A 22952-nucleotide genomic window follows, 5' to 3' on the forward strand; every position below is an offset into this window, starting at 1 on the left:
TCTGATCTATGTTAGCCATGTGGCTCAGTACCTTTTTTCAGTGGGGCAGATCACATCCTGCTGCTTCAGTGGTCTGGGCAGGAGTGGGAAGAATAAACTTCCTCCTTCCCAGAATTCTCCTGTTCTCATTACATCATTTCTACTTCCTGTCTGGTTTTCCCGCCTATACTTCCTGACTGGCCAATCAGCATTTATTTAAAACATGATTGACAGAATACAGACAATTCTCCCACACCATGCTCTCATATCCACCCTTCCTCCATCTCAACCATCCCATTCCCCCAAGCACTCCCCAATCCTCCCCTTCTCCCTTCTCTCTCCCCATCTCCCCTTACCCCCTATCCCAACCCCACCCCCATGCTCCCAACTTTTGCCTGGCAATCTTGTCTACTTCCAATATCCAGGAGGATAACTATATGTTTTTCTTTGGGTTCACCTTCTTATTTAGCTTCTCTAGGATCATGAACTATAGGCTCAATGTCCTTTGTTTATGGCTAGAATCCACTAATGAGTGAGTACATACCATGTTCATCTTTTTGGGTCTGGGTTATCTCACTCAGTAAAGTGTTTTCAATTTCCATCCATTTGCATGCAAAATTCAAGATGTCATTGTTTTTTTTGTTTTGTTTTGTTTTTTTTTTTTTTTTTTTACTGCTGAGTAAAACTCTAAAGTGTGTATGTGCCACACCTTTTTTTTTTGTTTTGTTTTGTTTTTGTTTTTGTTTTCCAGACAGGGTTTCTCTGTGGTTTTGGAGCCTGTCCTGGAACTATCTCTTGAAGACCAGGCTGGTCTCGAACTCACAGAGATCCGCCTGCCTCTGCTTCCCAAGTGCTGGGATTAAAGGCATGCGCCACCACCGCCTGGTGCCACACCTTCTTTATCCATTCATCTATTGAGGGGCTACATAAATACCTATTAGTATACCAAACTCCTTGTCAAAAAAAAAAAAAAAGATATGGTGGCTCACAATCATCTGTAATGGGGTCTGCTGCCCTCTTCTGGCCTGCAGGCATACACACAGAATATTGTATACATAATAAATAAATATTTAAAAAAATAAATAAAACTAAATAGATCAAGATCTATCAACAGGAAGATTTGTTCACTAAAGCAGTTTTACAATATGAAAGGATACTCGATCTGCTCTATACAGAACAAAGAACAATCTTAAAGCAACAGGAAGGAAACAATGGGTACCAGTCCCTGTTCACTTGGGCCCCCTGGGACTACTCTTGCTTCAGCTGCTGCAGGCTCCTAACACTCCTTATAACGCTACTCACAATCAGTGCCTTCCGTCTTCCAAAGTGTTACAAATTCTAAGTCCTGACAAAAAAGCTAAGATACTTGTTCTCTGTTGGCACTATCAGCCCATACAATAGACAGAAATGACTGCTCCCTGGCAGGGATTGGAAAGGGACACATAAAACAATGGGGGAATGATATAGCAGCCTTACTTGGTGTTAAGATTAGAAGCCATCTTATCAAATGGTCAAAATAAGTTAATTCCTGTTTTCCATAAAACTTAAGTTGGACTGTGCCTTGACCACTTTTCTGGAATTTGACATGCTCAACACCCTATACCTTGACCTTCACCCTGATAAGATGCTCTACCAAATAGTTTTAAGATGTTCTGCCATGTTCCTACTTAACTAAAAATCCCCTGGAAACCTCCTAACCTTGCAGTTTGGGGGCTATAAAAATTTTCTATGTTTGGGCCTGTTCTCTTAACCCAGCTTTGGGTAATAGCCCTGACAGAAAATAAAGCTTGCTTAACTCAACCAAAAATTTGGGTTGGTAGTCTTTACTCTTTGTAATATTTCAGTGAAATTTACATGACTGATCAGGGACTGAATCATCCTCTTCCAGGAATGAACTCCAACTAATTAAATTGGTAATCCACTAGAAAGTAGTCAGTCCTTAAACAGCATACACGCACACGCACACACACACACACAGACAAGTAACTCATTGGGCTGTATTTATATATTTGTATGTATACATGTAACTGTAATAATGAAAAAGACTATCAATTTGAGGGAGGGAGAATTGGAGGGTGTGAAGGAAAAGGGTAGTGGGGTGATACAATTATTAACTAAAAATGTCAAAAATAAAAGATGAAACAAAAATTATTGGCCAAAAATGTTTTAATTCAGATGTCAACTATAAACAATTGTGTACCAGATTTCTGCTTTTCAACATGAATTGCTGAGATTAGACACGATAACAGGTTCTATGTTGGTTAAACACTATAAATACATTAGCAATCGCCCTCTTGAGGCAATAGATAGCACTTCAGTTTCAATCTGAATAGTTTTATAAAAATACCCATACAACTCTATATGAACATATGTTTAACAAAAAATAAACGGGGTAGCTGTTTAATGTGAAAACTGTACATTCTGATTTGAATCTGAAACGTTGCCCAAAGGCTTTTGTGTTGGATGCTGGGTTCTAAGATTGTGGCAATGCTTTTGAGATGATATAAACTTCAGGAAGATTTTTTTCTAATGTATGCCACTGTTAGATACCTTTAAAGAATAAGCGTGATACTCAGCCTCTTCTTTGCTGTGTCCTAACTATAGGATAAAAAGTGCTTCTGCCAACCACGATCTACTCATGGTCAGAATCAAGAAACTATTGACTATATGAAATTATGACCTAAAATAAATATGTACACCCTTATACTGGTTCTGTCAGCTAGTTGCCCACAGTAATGCCAAGTTAACTAATATGACCACAACATTTTAATACTCTGTGGAAGTCTGAAACTGTAATCAGAATCACATACATAAAAAGGCATGCACCCTATCCCAATGTATTTGTTACATAAGTAACAAATATTCTGTACTTAGGCTGAGTGCCCTTAATTCAGATTTCTAAAACAAAAATATATAATATTGAACATACTTATACTTAAGGTGTGTTCAAACCTGTTCACTAAATTTGAGCATTAAATAATAAATTTTCATTTATGTCAACCACAAGTGCTGCAGGTTGGAGGTCAATTTATGCTGACTGGGAATAACCTTCCTGCTTGTACACACATTGAACATGATTTGAAATAATTTTTAAATATTTTATTTCCAATTAACGCCCAAGTTATATGAACAGAATTTCTTTACATTGTAGGATTTTAATCCAAATGAGGATATGTTTCATTTCAACTCCTTCATTATCTTCTTCAGCTTTCTTGGCTTCTGCTTGGCTGTGATGATCAAGGTATACGTATCTACTGCTATGAACTCTGAACTTCACACTACCCTCATTTTTCTTGATCTTCACAGATTTGGCATCCTATCACTGAGCTGTGAAATCAAATCTTTCATTTGCGCAAATTTTTGTAACACAGTGATGGAACATTTAGACATACAGACAACAGCCAAAGAGCTCTAGAAGTTTTCAGTCTTAATTTTTTTAAACCTTAAAATTTTATGCTGGGCAAAAGAATAGCACATACATGTAATCTAAGCACTTTGTAAGAGAGGAAGAGCAGGACTTTAATATTAACCAGGGTGTATAGCAAGACCTTCTCTCCAAATTGAAAAGTTAGGGAGATTTTTCCAAAAATGATAAAACAAATATCCTTACCAACTGGATGGACTACCTCCAGAACTGCTTTTATTTTATCAAACTTAATTAGTATAAAATACAGGCCTAGAGATAGCTCAGAGGGAGGATAAAGACACTTGCTGCCAAGTCTAACAACCTGAGTTTTATACTAAGGACCCACCAGGTAGGAGGAAACTAACTTTGGAGAGTTTGTCCTCTGCCCTTGACATATGTGATATGAAACGCATACACAAGTAAATATAATAAAAATTTTAAGGATATAACCAGCAATCTATATGAAACACAGCTAACATTATTAGTGGTCAAGCACTCTGCCACCGAGCTACATCCACAGCCCTAACTGCTTAAATTCAAGTGGACTCACTTTTGAGTGAAGCGATGCCCATTACCATAAATTTCCACAATATTCCACACGTTTCTACAAAACTCCTATAGCATATTTGATTCAAATGGAAGTAAAGTATGGCAACATTTTCCCTAATTGTGTTCTTGTTCTTTGTCACATACAGGGTTTATGACACCATTAGATTCTCAAATTCTTGTATTTTTAATCATCTGGTTGTTTCATCTGGTTGCTGTTTTTTTTAAGGTCTCATGTAACAGAGGCTGGGTTTGAAATAGCTCTGTAGCCAAGACTATAATTCCTGATCTCCTTCCTCAATCTTCCAAGTATTGAGATTATAAGCATGCACCAACACACCCAGCAATGAGTTCCAAATTCTATTCAGAGTTGGGGGCAATTCTTCACCATCATTGGTTTCACATCAAGTTCTGATAGTATGTTAGGAGAACCTTAAGTAGAAAACTTGGCCCTATTTTCTTTTAAGTCATGGTGTCATCCTCTAGTGCCAGAGTACAAATGACCCCCTACCATAAACATATCTTATGTTGGGATAAAAGCAATCACTAATGTACCAGCTAAATTAACTTGCCACAGTAAATTGTGAGTTTGATTTTTTTAAAAAAAAGCATAAATAAAGGTTTTTCCTTCACTGTTTATTCATAAGGTTTAATCTCTCATGTGAGTACTCCTATGTACAGTAAGATCTGATCTGTCATGTGGGTAAATGTTTCCCAATGTTCTTTACATTCACAGGTCCCCTTACCTGTAAGAAGTGTTAGATGTTTAAGTAAAGTTTGTTTTATGGTGCAAAGCTTTCTTGCATTCTTCATATTCATAGTACATTGTCTGATGCTGCAAAGTGTTACTCAGCAAAGATTTGTTACATTGTTTGCATTCACAGGCTTTCTCCATGGTATGAATCTTCTGATGCCTTCTAAGGTTTGACTTATCATAGAAAGATTTCCTACATTCCTTGCATTCATAGGGTTTCTCACCTGTATGAGTCCTCTGATGTACAGTGAGGTGGGAAGTGCAGTAAAAAGCTTTCTCACATAACTGGCATTCATAGGGTTTGTCACCTGTGTGAGTTCTCTGGTGTCGAGTCAAGCCTGATTTCCGGTAGAATGTCTTCATACACTGCTTGCATTCATAGGGTTTCTCACCAGTATGAGTTCTCCAATGATGGCTGAAACTTGACTTACAGATAAACGACTTCCTGCACACTGTACATTCATATGGCTTCTCGCCTGTGTGAGTCCTCTGATGTACAGTTAAGTAGGACTTGGTGGAGAAGGCTTTCCCACATTCTGCACATTCATAGGGCTTCTCACCTGTATGAATTCTCTGATGTAAAGTGAGTTGGGGCTTTTGGCAAAAAGCTTTCCCACATTCCTTACATTCATACGGCTTCTCACCTGTGTGAATTCTCTGATGGTCAGTGAGCTCTGACTTACGATAGAAAGCTTTCCTGCATTCTAGACATATATATGGTCTCTCACCTGTATGAACTCTCTGATGCTGAGTGAGGTGTGACTTTTGGCAGAAAGCTTTCCTACATTCATTGCATTCATAGGGCTTCTCACCAGTGTGAGTACTATGATGTCTGTTGAAGCTAGTTTTCCAATGAAAGCACTTTCCACATATTTTACATTCATAGGACTTTTTCCCTCTGTGGATTTTCTGATGGAGTTTCACTTCTGACTGCTGAGAAAACTCGTATTCCTCCTGGGCAAAGAGTTTTTCTCCTGCATGCTGTACCTTATGTTTTGGAAGGTATGATTCAATAATGAAAGGGTTCTCAAAGTCACTACATTTGTAATGTTTCTCTCCAGGGTGTCTTTGCTCATTTTCATCAAGGTCAGACTTGTTATACTTTATTTCTGATATGTTACATTCAAAAGATTTCCCCCTTATGTGAGCCATCTCTTTGCCAATAAAAGCTGTATCACCTAAAGACTTTGCATATTCACTGAATTTATGAGTCAGTAATACTGCTTTTGTGTTGAAGGATTTCCCTGGTATAAGACTTTGAAAAGAACTTTGTGAATTTTCAGACTTGTACAGAGTAACATGCTCTGGATGTTTGATGGATTTTACAGTTCCATTCAGGTCATCTGGTTCAACTTCTAGCTCATCAGCATCACTACGGAGATAAACATTCTTCCACAGAATAAACTTTCCAGGACTCATTCCTCGTGGGTTCTCACTCTTTCTATTCTGATTTGAAACATGGTTTGCACTCACACTGAAAGCCTTCCCTACTCCAGTCAAATCCTTTGATGTATCATTGTCGAGCACAACTTGCCACACATGCCTTGTTTTGGCTTCTGGACAGAACTTGTCCAGGACATTCATTTCCTGGAAATCTAAAATGACTTAAAGTAAATTTATATGCACAAACTGGACTATCTTCCTTCCCACCACAAAGATAAACACCCCCCAAATCCCTATTATGCTTTAGCCATATATTTGCTTCCTACTCATTTTATCAAAATAAAAAAATAGAAAAATATTATATAGTATACCAAAATGATATCATTTTCCTTTGTCTAACTCAATGTCGTATGTGACTTCTAAATTTAACATACATTAATTATACAAACTAAGGCATAGTATGTTATTTTTATATATGTATACAATTGAATACTATTCACACCCAAAGAGGTTTCCTTGTTTTGTTTTTATATATGTACACAATGTACTCTGATAATATTCATGTCTATCTTTCTCTGCCCAGACCTATAGGTTCTCTTCCTCTTTCCAGACAATCCTCATTCTTTTTTTTAAAGTTTACTTAAAAATTAACACTTATCTTTTTTACTAGCCATTCATCATCCAAAACTGCATTCAACCACATTATCTGTTTCGCTTCTTTTCTCTGACTATTGGTAGTTTTGATTTTTAAAACATGTAAGAAAATATTTCCAATGTTATCTGTTCATTAGGGCTTGCTTTATGACCTCAAATTTGACTTATTTTGGAGAAAGCTCAGATGGATATCTCACAGCCACTGGATAGTATATACTATAGATGTCTCTTCAGTTACAGTGATGCACTCTGTTAACTGTGAGTTAGTTATTTATGATAGTAGATTATTTTAATCACTCAACTCCAATATTTATTTCACTCATGAAAGTGGATGTTGTCTAGTTCAAATCTGTTATATTAATTAGTGGAATATTATCCACTCCTGGAATACTGAAGTCACTCGCTATTGATATTGATCTGTCCAGAACTTCTGTCTTCCTTTGTGTCTAGAAATAATTTCTTATGGAACTCAGACACCAATATTCAGTGCATAAACATTTGAAAGAATTATATTTTAATGGATTGGTTTCTTTATAAATATTCGGTAAATTTCTTTATGCCTTCTAAGCTAACTAATCATGAAGTTGGCTTACTCATGTGAGCAGAGCTACTGCTGAGTCCCTTTACACTGTTTAAGAAACACTGTTCTTATTTTAAATCCATATGCACTTTTGCCAGTGACAGGAGATGCTGCAGAGAACAAACAAGATCTTAGTTTTTATTTTGTTTTATTGTGTTCTAGTCATCTGCTTTAAAGTTAAAAATACTTATATTTAGGACTCTTATTGGAAGATATACATTAAATCTTTATCTTAAAAGGTCATCTGGTTTGCTAAATTAATAATAGTGCTAGCATGTCTATACCCTCTACAATCTGTGATTATCTGATTTCATGTCTACAGCATAGTTCAGTCTCAAAAACTGAATAAGTGCCCTCTCAAGTTGAGAGTATAGGTATCTCTCAAGTCTAGGTATAGCACTATAACTGATTTCTTCTCCATTGCTAGTCTATTATGAAGAAGTTACTTTAAGACAAGGAACACTCAACTGGATTTAAGCCTTCTGAAAACTATTGGTTTCTCCTGTGTCTAGTTGTCCCTAAGGCAGACTACACGCTCCAGGCTTCCCTTATGCTTATGGCTTTTGGTTTTCCTCTGCATAGGGAAACAGTGAGAGGCTATCTCCTCTTGGTGTGGTGTGGTACGATGTGGTGTGGCATCAGGTGTGGTGTGGTGTGGTGTGTGTGTGTGTGTGTGTGTGTATGCTCACATATTACACTTTTGCTTTTCTGCTGCCCAGGAGACTTGGAATATTCTCCCCCTTTACCGTATCTCTCTGTATTCAGAGAATCCTAAAGTATTTTTAGTCTACAGCTTTACTATGGAACATTCTAATGCTATTCATGCAAATTCCACCTGTAACTGCCAAATAATTGATTAAATAGTAGCCTTAAACTACTCATTCATTAATTTGTAAGTCTGTTATTAATCCTCATGACTATAATCAAGTCTTTATTAGATAGTCACCTATATATTATGTAGTAAACTTGGAAAATACTCATCTCATAGTTAAATTACCTAAATAAAAATAAATGCAAAGCTACTTCCTTACAACTTAGTTTATTAGACTTTTCCTAAATTAGCACTATAAATGTTCTTCCTCCAAGATCCACATAGGATTTATACTAAGTTTAAAAACAACATAGGATTTATAATTAGTCTAAAAAAAAAGTTTAGTAACAACAACAAAAACAATCTTCTTTGGAGAGTGTATTAGACAAATGTCTAATATACCCGATTAGCCATTTTTAGGGCTGGGATGGGTAAATTTGGTGACCATATCTGATTAGTTCTCATCATCCTAATCTCTAAATAGTATGCACTGATGTACCTGGGATACTCTGGTCTGCGGTTTCTCCTACAATCCATGATCCAAGTCTTTGCTCCAAATTGAAGATCAACTCAGGTTTGGTCTTGCAGTGCCCTGTAAATGGGAAATGTTAAACTACGAAGTCAGGCAGAGAGAAAAAAGAAAATTATCTTCATTTCAGGAAAAATCAATGATAAAGAGTTTACATTCCATTCTTCACTCACCCAAGAACAGCAAGTTGCTGTAGTTCTCCAGCATCACATCCCTGTAGAGGGTCCTCTGACCTTCACTCAGCTCCTGCCACTCCTGCCAGGTGAATTCCACAGCTATATCCTCAAATGACACCAACCCCTGTAATGACACATTTCTCTTCAGCCTAGGAGCTCACCCTTCTATATGGGTATCTGTCTGACATAACACAAAACTTGATTTGTATTCTTTATCATGGCAGAAAGTATTATCTTACCTAAACATGAATTTATATAATTCAAGAAAATGTAATTATCCAGTTTCCCTTATGGATGCTGAATAATCTTTTTTAGTAGGAAGAATAGAATTAATAAAGTTCTTAGGAAAGCAGATGATATAGTTCAAAGACACAAGTACCAACAAATTGTTGATGTGTACAAAAAGTTAATGTTCATGTACAACAGAATGATGAAGTAGAAAACATTTGTTACTTACATACGCAGTACTCTTAAATGTTTACATGGATGTGTTCCATGAACAAGAAGCAACAGAAGTCCAGTTATGATAGCACAAAGGACACAAGACAGGCTAACAGAACCACACAGAATACCATGTCTGTGTAGTCTCATGTGATAAGTGAAAATACCAGTAAATGTTCAAATCATTTATTATCCAGTGATTTTGCACTTAAGTAATTCTAGCAGTTTAATTTCATGGATTTGTTAGTAGTCCATTACATACATAAATAACTGTTCAGAGGCTGGCAAAATGGCTAAGCAGTTAAGAGTTAAGTTCTCCCAGTGGACCCAAATTTGATTCCCACATTCTGGTCACAGTCATCTAGAGTTCCAATTCAGAGGATCAAAAGATGTTCAAGGGCACAAGCACACTCCTGTCACATAGACATGCAGACAAAACGTCCATACACCAATATATATAAAACTTTTAAAAATTAAACCTGCTATAAAAAATAATAATTGCAGTTATGGTCATTCTTTTATTTTTTTACTAATTCAAAAGGAACTGCTAGGGTCCACATAAAAGTGACTATTTTACTCATTTCCTAAATCAAAAGGTATAAAAAAAAAGCATGGGGTGTCATAAATTATGTAAATTACATGAGCCAATTGACCATCTACATCACTAACTCTGACCTCTAATTTATAGGCAATTGATGGTTTCAAAGGAGGCATTCACAAGGGGCCAACCATTCTCAAAGATTTATAGACATCTAGCAGAAAGACATTCCCTTCAATTGTGTAACTGTTTAATATTTACCCATGTGCCTATTAAGTAACTCCAACTAAGCTCACTGGTTCACCAGGACTTGAGTGGAATAGTTTTTTTCACCTGTCAGTGGTGTTTTTAAGGGTGAATGGAAATTTGATGTCTTCCCAAGAAATATTCACACAACTGCAGGGTTAACTTCTGTGCTCAATCACAAAAGTATTCAGCACTCTATAATGAGTTCTGGAAAATCTAACAAAACATAAGAAAGAGTGATGTGGGAGTGTCATATATCAATCTGTTGATTTCATTGGTTAAGCAATAAAGAAACTGCTTGGCCCTGATAGGTTAAAACATAGGGGGGGGGGGGTAGAGTAAACAGAACAGAATGCTGGGAGAAAGAAGCTGAGTCAGAGAGTCGCCATGATTCTCCTACCGGACACAGACGCAGGTTAAGATCTTCCCTGGTAAGACACCTCGTGGTGTTACAGGGATATTAGAAATGGGTTAGATCGATATGTAAGAGCTAGCCAATAAGAGGCTGGAACTAAAGGGCCAGGCAGTGTTTAAAAAAATGCAGTTTCCGTGTAATTATTTCGGGTATAAAGCTAGCCGTGCAGGCGGCTGGGTGGCGGGACACAGCCCCGCAGCTCCCTATTACTACAAAAGAGCATCATCTTTACAACATATACCTACATCCCAAGAGAATTCCCCAGACATTACTCCAAATAGAAAGATTCAATAAACACACTACACAAATGACATAAGGGCTGGGGATGTGGGTCAGTGGCAGAGGACTTTCATACACAGCTGCCTGGTTTCAATATCCAGCAATGCCTAAATAAACTGCACAAGAAACCATTTTAATTGCTTTCTATGCTTCAATAAAACACTGAACAAAAGCAGCTGTGGGAGAAAGAATTTACGACATCTTTCAAATTAGATTGGCATCAAGGGATGCCAAGCCAAGAGCTCAAGCAGGAACCACAGAGGAAGGAAGCTTACTGACTCTCTCCCTCTAGCTTCCTCAGCTGCCCAAGAAGGCACCACTCACAGTGAGCTGGGAGCCCTACATCAATCAGCAACCAAGAAAATTCCTAACAGACATGACCACAGGTCAATTTAATGGAGGCAATTTTTCAATTAAAATTCCCTCTTCCTAGGTATGTCAAAATGACAGGCAAGATTAGTCACACATAAGAATATGTTCAGACAATAACAAAATACCGAATTAAAGGTACCTACTTTAGTAACAAAAATATATCAACTTCTCAGATAATAAAACAAATTAAGGTTATAAAAAAAAACTAAACACTATATTCATGGGTGTAAGATTATTTATCACAAAAATACAATAACTGGATGTCATCACAATATCATTAATTTTCCTTAGGTCAGTTGATTTCAATGTTGTTATCAAAATTTATACACCGGCAAGATGGTAAAGATGCCCATTAAGAAATCTGATGTCCTGGGTTCAATCCTTAGGCTCCATATGGAGATCCAACTCTCAAAAGTTGTCCTCTGATCGCCAGGTATATGCCAAATAATAATAATAATGATGATAATAATAAAAACAATTCTTGAAAAATTAACACAAAAAAAGCAAAAGTAGTACAGGTTGAATTCCTGTGCTTCAAAATCTAATTCTTCCCCTGCATTAGTTGCCATGGTGCCATGGGTTACAATAAAAACTCACATAGAATGGGTGAAAGATAATTGTCTTCACAATTGTGTCAGTTAATAGCAAAGGTTGCAGGTGGTTCTGTACCTGATAAGGTCTCCTTTCCTGATAACCAGGTGACAGCCTAATCAGAATGCCTTTCCACGCAAAAAAACAAGTAATTCTTTTAATTTCTTCGGGGAATCAACCATGCCTTAGACAAATGCTCCTACACTGTGCTAGCACCCAGCCCTTCCTCCTCTTTTAAATAGGGAAGTTCAGCTGTATGGTGTTAGCATCTCACACATTTGCTCATTTAATGCTAATTACCTCCGATAAGCCCTATCTGCAGATACAGAAGTTCTGGGGAAAGGATAAACATCTCATCCATAGCCCTGACTGCCATGCCTTTAACCAAGTGAGATGCTGAAAAAAAACGCAACATTCACATAAGCCAACTTGGAGCCTCCCTCTGCTGTCTGGGCTCCCTCTGCACTGTGAATGCAAGTGATGTACAGTCTTCGAGAAGAAGCCGGAAGAGCCACATGGAAGGGATGCACAGTACTCTAAGCACAAGTCAGAGGTGTCACCCACAAGTTCACATTTTCCCTTTGTCGTAAGGCTGAGAATGTACCACACAGAGATTAAAAAAATCTTTTTCCTCTTTAAGTCAGAGAAGTAAACACTTTTATGCTGTTGATGGATAGGTTAGTATGATTAGAAAAAAAAAACTTCCTGGAAAATTAATCATCATTATAAACATCACCAGAAATAACAAGCAGTGTAAGGATGCTGTTATAAACTGTCTTAAATGCTAACTAAAACTGAACAAACCCTAAATAAAAAATGACACTTAGCCCCTACCAGTGGTGTAACTTAAGTTACATTTTACTTATATTATTTAGGATACCAATTAATGTAATACAAGTATTGCTTAGCACAGGGAAATAAACATAAACAACAATAGTATATTTCAGGTACCGGCCATTGCGTTTGGAGACTGTAATACACAGTTACGAATGGAGATTACACACATGCCAGTTGATATGCATAGAAAGGAGAAAGGAACCAGCAGACATCTAAGAGCATACAGGACTAAAATCTAAACATGTTTCCATCTCATCTTTATGCTTGAAAATAGTTTAAAAGTTGCCTCCTCTAGTTCAGGCAGAAAACAAATGGAAAAAAAAATGTTCTGTGGGCTAGGAATGTAGCTCACTTCCACAGCAGTCAGCTAGCATTTGTGAATTCCAAGTTTAACACAGTTTTCAAATCCTATAATTAAAAAAAAAAAAGTCAAGAAAGAATAAAACGGATTGGAATTCGGGATTTGGGGGTCAGATGGAGGACTATAAGCTGTCTACAGGTGACTCCAAGAACGAGATGACCAGAGTAACAAAAGACAGACTTTATTCTGAACAAAGGGGGAGAACACCGAGAAACACACCAGAGGGGAGGAGAAGCTGAAAGGCAGTGACCTCAGTTCAAGCAACCCAGAGAGGAAAAGCGAAGCAGCCTTGGGGAAAACAGACTAGCAGTGGCTACCTACACAAGAAGTGGTCCATCGCAATCCACCGCGGCCGGGGCGGCACTCACAAGGTCCCATCATTCCTCAGGGAGTATTCCTTAGTGGTGTTGCCACTGATTCAAGTGCCCTTGCAACCAATAATCCCCTACCTACACTCATGCCAGCAACCCTACTTAAATGCAGAGGGCTATTAAAAACTTAAATACAGAAAAGGAAGAGCAAGGCTTATTGGGAAGAAATATTCAGGGGGATGGTGATAAAAGGATAATGGGGGATTGATCAAAGTATAATATGAAATTCTGAAATAATTTTTAAAGCTGTATCAATTATGTTAAAAGTCAAATTCGTAATAGTTAAAATGTTTGTAATCATCTGAGAACAGAACACAATACCCCCTGCTGCCCTGCAGTTGGTAGGGAACTAAAGGCACAGAGAGAGCTCCAATAGGAGCTGAAGTCACTTTGCAGGAATGAGACAGGCCACCTGGGTCCCAAGTACCAGCCCATCACCCACCCCACAGAAAGAGGGGACCTGGGGCTCAGACACCCAGTATAGGGTTCCCAACCTAATGACTTGGGAGCCACCAACAATTCCCACCAATTACAGTCCCTGGTTCAAGACGCTGGCCCACACACTCACCATTTCTGGCTTCCAGGGCATCGAGCGTCTTCCCTATGGAACTCCCCGCACCAGCACGTCACAGGGCAACAGAGTCTACAGCACAGCCACCTAGACCTCCAGAGTAGAGGAGACTGAGCCTAGGGACGCATAAGGCCCTAGCAAGACTGGGAAAGGCTGCCCCCTACTGTTCATCTGTCTGACTAGACATTCCTCAACCCAATGCCTTCAGTTATACAGGAGGGGCTGCCTTTCTAGGTCCCTAAGTAACAGGAGAGTCACCATCCCATAAATGGAAAAAGCCAGCATAACAGGTACGGTGAGTTGAACACCAATCATGTGTTTACACATCTACATGTATTTCGGTGTGACCTAACAGTATCTTTCAGTAAGAGGAAATCGGTACCTATAAATCATCTATTGCTTTGCCAATATAAGCAAGGTGTCATTAAATTTGGAATCCTATCTATCATAAGGGGTGATAATTATCTGCACTAGATGTTATTAAATACAGTATGATTGGGCTGGCCGGTAGTTTAGGCTAGGATCAGGTGGGCTCTTCTTGGTAAGTGCACCTACCTGATGGTTGAGGAGGCAGCTGAGCTTCAGAGAGTGACCTGACTGTCATTTGGAGCATCTTGATTCTCCTCCTTGATTCTTATCCACCAGTGCCCTACTGTGGCCTTCCTCTCAGGGAGATAGGAGGGATCTGAAAGAAAGGATGAATGGATTCCAAGGCCTTTGCAGTGCAGGTACAAACACAGCTTCATAAGCGATGTGACAAAAAGGGAACCCTGAATCCAAGGTTCAGGAAATAGAGCTCCCTTTCAATGGGGCTGTCCCGGTTATAAATCTGGAAAACTAATAGCGACTTGCTAACATCCTGACACTCAGTATCATTCAGCCGCTCCTTGCAGATGAAGTTTCTGCACCTGTTCCATATCAAGGAACTTCTCCCTTCAGGTACTAAGCAGCTGACCTAACTAACTGGACTCTTGAGTTGCAATAAAAGAAGAGAATGTGAAAGTGGAAGAAGGGCCTAGTAGGGGTGCCTGAGGGGAGTAGGGGTAATATGATTAGAACACATTGTACACGTGTGAAACTGTTGAAGAATAAAAAAAAAACAGGTGTATGTTTTGGTTGTGAGTGTACCCTTCAATGGAGCCATCTCTCCAGTCCTTAAAATACTCCTAAAAAAAAAAAAAAAAAAGCCAATGTGATCCAGGACAGGAGTCAATTCCGTCTGACTACAAACGCTGCCATGTGTCACCACCAGACAACAGGACTCACGTAACTGACCTTGTCCTTTTCAGTCCTAGACAATGAACACTTATTCTAGTAGCAGAACTCAAGAAACAAAGGAGCAACTGTGCATTTCTGATTCCTCATCACAGGAGAAATTGAAAACATGCCTAAAACACACAGGTGTGCCAATCACTTCCACCACTTCTAGTGCTCACAAGTAATTTACAATTTCCTGTACAGATAAAAACAAATCAGTGTGCCTGGAACATCCTACTGTGAAGGTGCCCTGAAGACATGATTAGAGAAAGCATTTCCTCCTGTTGGAATTTCGAGAAAGACACAGCTAAATAGCCTGCATTTGGTCTTTGATTTTTTTCACTAGGCAAAGCTGTGTTCAAACACTTGAAATGGATGCGGCAATGAAGCAAATACACAGGGCACACTGAGGAAGTTCCTAGAACCCTGAACCCCCTCCCATTCCTAAGACTTAAAATCCTCAAAATTAAAGTTGCAATGGGCCAATGCACTGGAATGGCAGTAGAGGCCCACCTAGAAGTCAATGCTCTTTCACGCTTCCAGTAGTATGTGATGTGAGGGGAGGGCCAAACCTATTGCTTTTTAAACCATTATCTTTTGTTGACTAATCTGTAAGTTGGTCTTGAGGTAATATAGAAATCTCGGCACTAGAGACATGGCTCAGCACTTTAGAATACTCGCTGGTCTTCAGAGGACCCAAGTTCAGTTTCCAGCATCGATGTCAGGCAGCTCACAACAACTTGTAACCCCAGCTCCAGGATATCCAGTGCTTCTTCTGGCCTCGGAGGCACCTGCATGCTAATGGCATACACTCCCACAGATACACACACATACATATAAACAAAAGAAATGTACTGCTAAGTTGTGTTTCTGTCTTAACCATTCACGTAGGTTTACCTAATCAGTATCATTCGCTCAACTCTGCAATTACTTTGTCCCTGACTGAACCCAACACCAGATGTGTCCCAGCCTGCATAAGGTAGTTTTCCCCTAGCTTCAGTGAGCATGACGAGAAGACGGAGCACTACATGAGGGTCAGTGTCATCCACAAACGAAAGCTATGACACTAAATTCAAACAAACATGGCAGTGCTTAGGGTTCGCCCAAGGGTGAGGACCTCAAAATACTACAACTGACCTCACAAGGACACGTGTGGTCATGGCCAGCACTAAAACAAAGCTCCATTCTATTGTTATTCTCAGATACTTAGGTACGCAAAACGTTAACAGGTGTTACTTTTTGTTGATGTCACCCGCATACTAAAACATTCACGAAGCATTCCTGTGAAACTCAGTAACGTTCTGCACAAAGTTCAGGAGTCAAATGACTTGTTTTTTCTCTCTTTTCGTGTTATATTCACTGGAAAGTTTTTAAAGTCTTTGAGAGATTATTTTTCTCTAGTCCTCTGGAATTTTTTTTAAAAAAAAAATAAACCATACAGTATTGTATATTTAAAATGTACAATGGGGAACAGTTAACATAATGGAAACTGGAAGTTGGTGTTTGAGAAGGAAGGAAGAGAGGTAAATTTGGGGCAAGTGCTCACACGGAACAAGGAGGGGAGGGGCTGGCATTCGTGATTCTGGATTTGGGACTCCAAGGACCAAACCTTCCTGAAAATTAGAGGAAACAGGCGAAGTCACAGGAAGGGGGGGGGGGGGGGACGGGATAAGCATCCGGTGGACGACAGTTCGCCTCCAGGAAAAACCTCACAGAATAGGAAGAACAAAACCTAAGACAACCTGCAGAAGTCAGGCAGTCAGCGCAGGGCTGCGCACCTTGTGAGCCTGCAGCAGTCGCCACAGCGGGAGGTACAGCCCCACTGCCCAGGGGACCCTGCACGGCCGCCCGCTCCGCCTGGCCGCAGACCCCGCACTGCCGCAGCGCCTCCCGCTCGCGCACCGCCACCTCCGGGCGCCACACGCACACTCACCGGGTCCGCTTCTCGGGGCCGCGGGCGCCCTCCTACCATTGCCCTGCACCCACGGCGTCACCGCGCCACCAGAGCTGCGCAGGAGCTTCCTGGGCAGCAGACACACAGCCCAAGATGGCGACTCCCAGACAAAGGCCGGGAGACCGCCAAAGCCCGCCCCCGCCCTCTGCCTGTGTGTCTGATTGGGCACGTCTCAGTCCAGAGCTTCCGATTGGACAGGGCTTCGCGTCCTGCCCGCTGAGTGACAGCGGTTGGCGCCAACGCAGGGCTAAAGGAGTCCAGGATGACAGGTTCTTGACTGCAACCAATTTTAAGGCAGGGAGGGCTTCTTGTGAAGCACAATATATTCCTGTAATTGGGCATTTGCGATTTACCCTCAGAGCCTCATGTCTAATATCATATAAGCTTATGAATTATATGTGTGTGTGTATGTGTGTGTGTGTGTGTATACACACATACTAGTCACAAATAGAAATAAGATGCCAGTTTTCAAAAGTCTGTAATATTAGATAGGTTATGGAACTATAGTTGATGCTTTAACAGAACCAGATTTCACACACACACACTCACACACACACACACACAAGCGAAGCTCGAATTGTCACTGTGCCTGCCTCCACAACCTTTGGCTAGTAGAACTGAGTCTACGTTATACTCAAAAGTTGAATGTAAATGATCTTGGGCAGACCTCATTGCTTTTCCCTGGCATAACCAAGGACTGCCTAGCAAGGCTTAACTTTGTTTACAGTAAAGATGTCCTGTCTTCTGAATCCTTACGAGCTAGAGTTTTACTTTACTGCAACCCTACCAAGGCTACCTCAGAGATTACCTGGTGGTTAGTTTTTGGGGTGAATGTGTATGCGCTTATGGGTGTCACCATGCCCTGGTTGTGCATACATAGAGGTCAGAGAACAACTTGAGGGAGTTGATTCTCTCCTTCTACTCTGTGGGTCCTGGGCATTGGACTCAGCTTGTCAGGCCTAGAGGCCTATGCCTTTACCCACTAAGCCAGCTCACTAGCCCCACCACACCCACCCCTCCACCCCACCCCACCCCACACTTCTTTAAGAAGTTATCCTTCTTTTTTTACATACACTATGTATTTCCATCATATTCACTTGGGACTCTGCCCACTTCTTGATCCATCATCACTCAGCTCTAACAGGGATGCTGGCAGGTGGTTTCTGGGTGGTTTTCTGAGCTCATTTCCTTGAACAGACAAAGAATTGAATATCTGGGAAGGAAAGTAAAAGTAACTGCTTTTTTCTTTAAGGGTGGGAGGAGCCACAAGCCTGGGTGTTTGCCCATTGCTCAGTGGACATTGGCTTTGGTATTTCATAGGGGCCCCTGAGTCCTCCCCTTCCCCCTACTGGTCCTCTTTAGATACCTATCCTTGATGTCATTTCCCCTGATAATGTCTTCTAGGAACAAGAATCCACCATCTCAAGGAGGCTGCTTTCTATTTCCCCATCTGCCTATGTTCCTTTAACGCCACTCCCCCTAACCCCTTCCAATTTTGAGCTAGCCCTCTCCCGCTCAAATTGTGTGGCCTGTATTCTCATGGATGTGGATCCATACTCTTACTCTTAAAGAAAACTGATTCTCCTTTCCCCAGAAGCACTCAACTATAAATAGCTCCTCATCTAATGTTGGGGGAGGGTGGCTCCCATTCTGAAATGTTGACTGGCTTTATCTCTTACAGGCTCCTCCAGCTTCAGTGAGTTCATGAGTGCTTCCATTTTGTCATGTCCACAGTATAATGTTCAGGGTCTCACTAAGTATCTGTGGCTGGAACTAGTTATGTAGACCCTGCTGGCCTCAAAATCAGGGAGCTCTGCCTGCCTCTGGGCAGTTTCAATGTTGTGTGAGATTGTTTTTACCCAGCAAAGCCCTCAGCCGGCACTTACCAATTAACACAAATCAGTGCCTACAGTGGGTGCTTGGGAAACTGAGCTCAATCAGAAACAACATGAACAGTTGAATACAGCAAAGGATTGAAATTAAGTAGTTCAGTTAAGACTGAAAAGCCACAAAGCAGCAACAAATATTTTCATGCCAATTTAAAAAATCTGCAGGAGCTGGAGAGATAACTCAGCAGTTAAGAGCACTTGCTGCTCTTGCAGAAGACCTGGGTTAAGTTCCATGCCCACATCAGACAGCTCACAACCACCCCAAACTCTAGTTGCATCAGATCTAATGCCTTCTTTTGATACAGGCCCAGTGGTGCTCACCTTTTGATTCCAGCACTTGGGAGGCAGAGGCAAGCCTATCTCTGTGAATTCAAGTTCATCCTGACCTATGTAGAGAGATCCAGGAGTCCTAAGTAAAACCCAAAAAACAAAAAATATCCTTCTTCTGACCTCTGCAAGTACAAACACATACATGGCATATACTCACATAGACACAGACTAATTAAAATAAATAAAACAAATGTTTTATAAGTAAACATAATGAGAATTTGGAATAATATCAACTGAGGAAGCTATCGAAAATCTAAAAAAAAAAAAAACAAAAACACGAGTCTTATGTTTAAGTGAAGGTGTTCGCATTTGGAGACCCCTGAGTCCAGTTGTTAAACAGTTGGGGCTTTTGGACTATTAGGGATATAATATATATTAATAGATATTTATATATACACATACACATACTGTATATATATGTTTGTATTGTGTAGGTGCTCTTGCCTGTACATGGGAAAGCTAGAGGCTGATTACAAGTGTCTTCCTCTATCATTCTCCACCATTGTGGTAGTTTGAATAGGAACGGCCCCCAAAGGTTCACATATTTGAATGCCTGGCCGTTAGCGAGTGGTGCTACTTGAGAGATTAGGACTGGGAGGTAAGGCCTTGTCGGAGTAAGTGTAGCCTAGATGGAGGAAGTATATCACTGGAAGTTTCACTGGGGGTTTCAATAGCCCAAGTGAGGCCTAGTGGCTCTCTCTTCCTGCTGACTGTGGATTGGATGTAAAACGCTCAACTTGCCTTTCTAGCACCGTGTCTGCCGGCATGCCACCACTCTTCCCGCCCGCTAATAATGGACTCACCCTCTGAAACTGTAAACCAGCCCCAATATAATGCTTCCTTTTATGAGTTGCCATAGGCATGGTGTCTCTTCACAGCAACAAAACACTGACCAAGTCAAACAGGGTCTCTCACTGAGCTTGGAATTCTCCTGTCTCCACCTCTGCAGAGCTGGGATGACATACGGCTTTTCACATGCGTGCTATGAATCCAAACGCCAGAGTTACTGCAAACACATTACCCACTGAGCCAGTTGTTAACCGACCTGGCCTGTCAGCAACGTGCTTTAGCCGATGCTCCTGATACAGGCAGAAAAGGTTTTAAGGAGTAATTTTCCTTTTACTTCCAGAATCCTGCCATCTCCATGGGAACAAGTGCCCAGCAGTCAGCTAGAAAATGAAATGTTGTTTGCAGGAAAATCAAGCAGTGTCCCTGTTAGCAACCAGCTCATCTCCTGCAGCGGAGCCACCTCATCTGGCGGTGGATAACTACATACAGCAGGCGGAGCCCAGTGGGTTTTTGCTTAGGTTACTAACCAGCCCCAATTTGCACTGGATACTTTGGAAGGGGCTTGCATCCAGCCTTACTTAACAAATCGGCCACAACCTTAATAGACAGGTAGGAAGGTAACGTAAATGACACAAGCAAATTATCACGTGCTACCTTCAGCGTATTGAAAGCAGATTTGAGGGGTGAGGAGGTCCTCCCTTGTCTACTCCAAAACTCCTTGTCCTGAGTCAGGCTGGCTCCCGGGCTCTGTAACAAGGAGAGCAAAAGCATAGCAAACATGCTACATTATCAAACATAGTGCATCATTCAGAACCGCTAAAAGCTAAACCACTTCCAACAAACTTCACTATGGTTCATTCCACGGTTGTAAAAATACTTGCAGTAGGAAAGAGAGGCTGGCGCTCATTTGAGGGGACAAAGATCTAGATCAGGAACCCCAGAGGACTGCCTCAATTCCCCTCACCAATTTCTGCTGCCTGTTGGTTTGTTTTTATTTTATTTTATTTTTTGGATTTTTCAAGACAGGGTTTCTCCGTAGCTTTTTGGTTCCTGTCCTGGAACTAGCTCTTGTAGACCAGGCTGGCCTCGAACTCACAGAGATCCACCTGCCTCTGCCTCCCGAGTGCTGGGATTAAAGGTGTGCGCCACCACCGCCCGGCTTCTGCTGCCTGTTTGTAAACACAATATTTAGTGTTGTTACTCTGGGCCTCCCTCCTCCTCCCTGTGTTTATTTATTTATTTTATGTGTATACATTTATGTGTCTGTGTGAGTGTATGCATACATGTACATACAGGCGCCCTGGAAGCTAGAAGAGGGCATAGGACCCCTTAGGATTGAAGTTACAGGTGTTCTTGAGCCACCTGTGTGGGTGCTGGATTGGAACTGTGGTCCTCGGGATGGCACACCAAGGGCTCCTAAGCCATTTCTCCAGCCTGTTTGCCTTCTTACTCAGGCTGGGCCTTCAGTTGTCCCTGCTGGATATTATAAACTCCTGCTTTAAAGATGTTTTGCTATCTATCTGCTGCTTCTCTTGATCAGCTCCGTGCAATTTATCTTTTATTATTTTTTCTGCTTCTCGTACACTCAATAAGCACACCTACTCACAACCAGAAGTATGGCTACCACAGACCGTTTTCTGGACTATAGAGAAAAGCAGGTTGCCAGGACTGAATGACATATTGTTTACAAGTTACCTGGCTAACAATAGGTTTCATGTAAACACCGATTTCCCTTTCCTTTCGTTAGATGTTGTTGTGTTCACAGAAATATGTATAGAAATATACTGTTCCAGAAATCACGCAATATCCCACATCACAGAAGGAAGCAACATCCACAGCTTGATCATTAGAACAAATAGCAAAATTGGGAGGTTATCTTTTGTTAAACTCTACAGACCAAGGCTGTAGCTAGATATAAAGACATAACATTTTCTCCTCTCGCGACCCTACAGTCCCTGCCTGCCTCTGCCCAATCTCTGGAAGAATAGGCCTGTCTTCAACAGCTCTTGGGAAGCAGTGGTTTACTTTTGGGCAGTTCTGATTGAAGTTCTCTGCTCTCTTTCAGGCTGCTGTGGCTCTCCTCTCTGGGCTTCAGGAGAAATACCAATAGGGACTCCTGTTCCCTCCCCTTTGGCATGACAGTCCCTTCTACTTCCTGAGATCAGGAGAGTCGCAGCTCTCAAAAGGATGTTGTGGCTGTTCTAAACTGAGACGAGCTACAACCTTAAAACATTTGCTGACTTTAGAAGGTTTTTGTCCCAATGGAACATAAAAGTCACCAATTTTACACTGATAAGATTATAAAGATGTGTTTAAGTGCATTGGGCCATTACCATCCATTTCATGGGTTGTAGTTCTTTGCTTTGAGATAGGGTCTGCATATGCATTCCAGGATGGCATAAAACTCATTGTAGCCAAATTGGATTTGAGATTGCACTTTCCCTGCCTTCACCTTGCAAGTTCTAAAAGTACATACAGGCATGTGCCACCAAAATTGACTTCGCTTGTTTCTTTCCAATTTTTAGTCTGAATACAAAAAAAAAAAAAAAAAAAAAAAAAGCATTAGATAGCTCTTTCTATTTTGAAGGCCAAGTTAATGAGAATAGAGTTCAGAAAATTTGGAATTTTGAAAATTGATATCTTCTACCCGTTTGTGACTAATAAACACATACATGTATTTACCTGACAGAAGCCAGAGTCCCCAGCAGCTGCACCTGAGAACCTGTCATCCTAGGCTCCTTTAACCGTGCGTTGGCGACAACTACTGTCACTCAGCGGGCAGGACGCGAAGCCCTTCCCAATCGAAAGCCGTGGGCTGAGGCATGTCCAATCAGACACACAGACGATTGACGGGGGCGGGCTCTGCCTGTTGCCAGGCCTTTGTCCGGGACCC

The 22952-nt window shown here is 40.8% G+C and overlaps 1 protein-coding gene across 5 annotated transcripts; it reads right to left on the reverse strand.

Moving 5' to 3' along the window:
* Positions 1 to 2133: 2133 nt before the first annotated feature.
* On the reverse strand, positions 2134 to 19292 carry LOC121446251 (zinc finger protein 39-like). Of its 5 annotated transcripts, none has more exons than XM_041648741.1 (6): positions 19262 to 19292; positions 14396 to 14525; positions 13838 to 13933; positions 8816 to 8942; positions 8613 to 8705; positions 2134 to 6280 (listed from the first exon to the last, which is right to left on the reverse strand). In XM_041648741.1, the coding sequence occupies exons 3-6, from the start codon at positions 13856 to 13858 to the stop codon at positions 4698 to 4700; spliced, it is 1824 nt and encodes a 607-aa protein (XP_041504675.1). In that variant the 5' UTR covers positions 13859 to 13933; positions 14396 to 14525; positions 19262 to 19292; the 3' UTR covers positions 2134 to 4697. The 5 variants fall into 5 exon arrangements, with proteins under 5 accessions (XP_041504675.1, XP_041504676.1, XP_041504674.1 ...); XM_041648742.1 differs by lacking the exon at positions 19262 to 19292 and adding an exon at positions 17031 to 17168 and having other exon boundaries at positions 13838 to 13927; XM_041648740.1 differs by lacking the exon at positions 19262 to 19292 and adding an exon at positions 17031 to 17168.
* Positions 19293 to 22952: the final 3660 nt, after the last annotated feature.

This window comes from Microtus oregoni, unplaced genomic scaffold (genome assembly GCF_018167655.1).
Source record: "Microtus oregoni isolate MIOR12 unplaced genomic scaffold, Mior012 000003F_ref0000135, whole genome shotgun sequence".
NCBI classification, from domain to species: domain Eukaryota; kingdom Metazoa; phylum Chordata; class Mammalia; order Rodentia; family Cricetidae; genus Microtus; species Microtus oregoni.

Coding starts and splice junctions, on each gene's coding strand:
- LOC121446251 (XM_041648739.1), bottom strand. CDS start 17,069: ATGGTAGGAGGGCGCCCGCGGCCCCGAGAAGCGGACCCG. Junction 8,706..8,815: donor CAGCAACTTGCTGTTCTTGG/GTGAGTGAAGAA, acceptor TCCCATTTACAG/GGCACTGCAAGACCAAACCT. Junction 6,281..8,612: donor CGCAGACCAGAGTATCCCAG/GTACATCAGTGC, acceptor AAGTCATTTTAG/ATTTCCAGGAAATGAATGTC.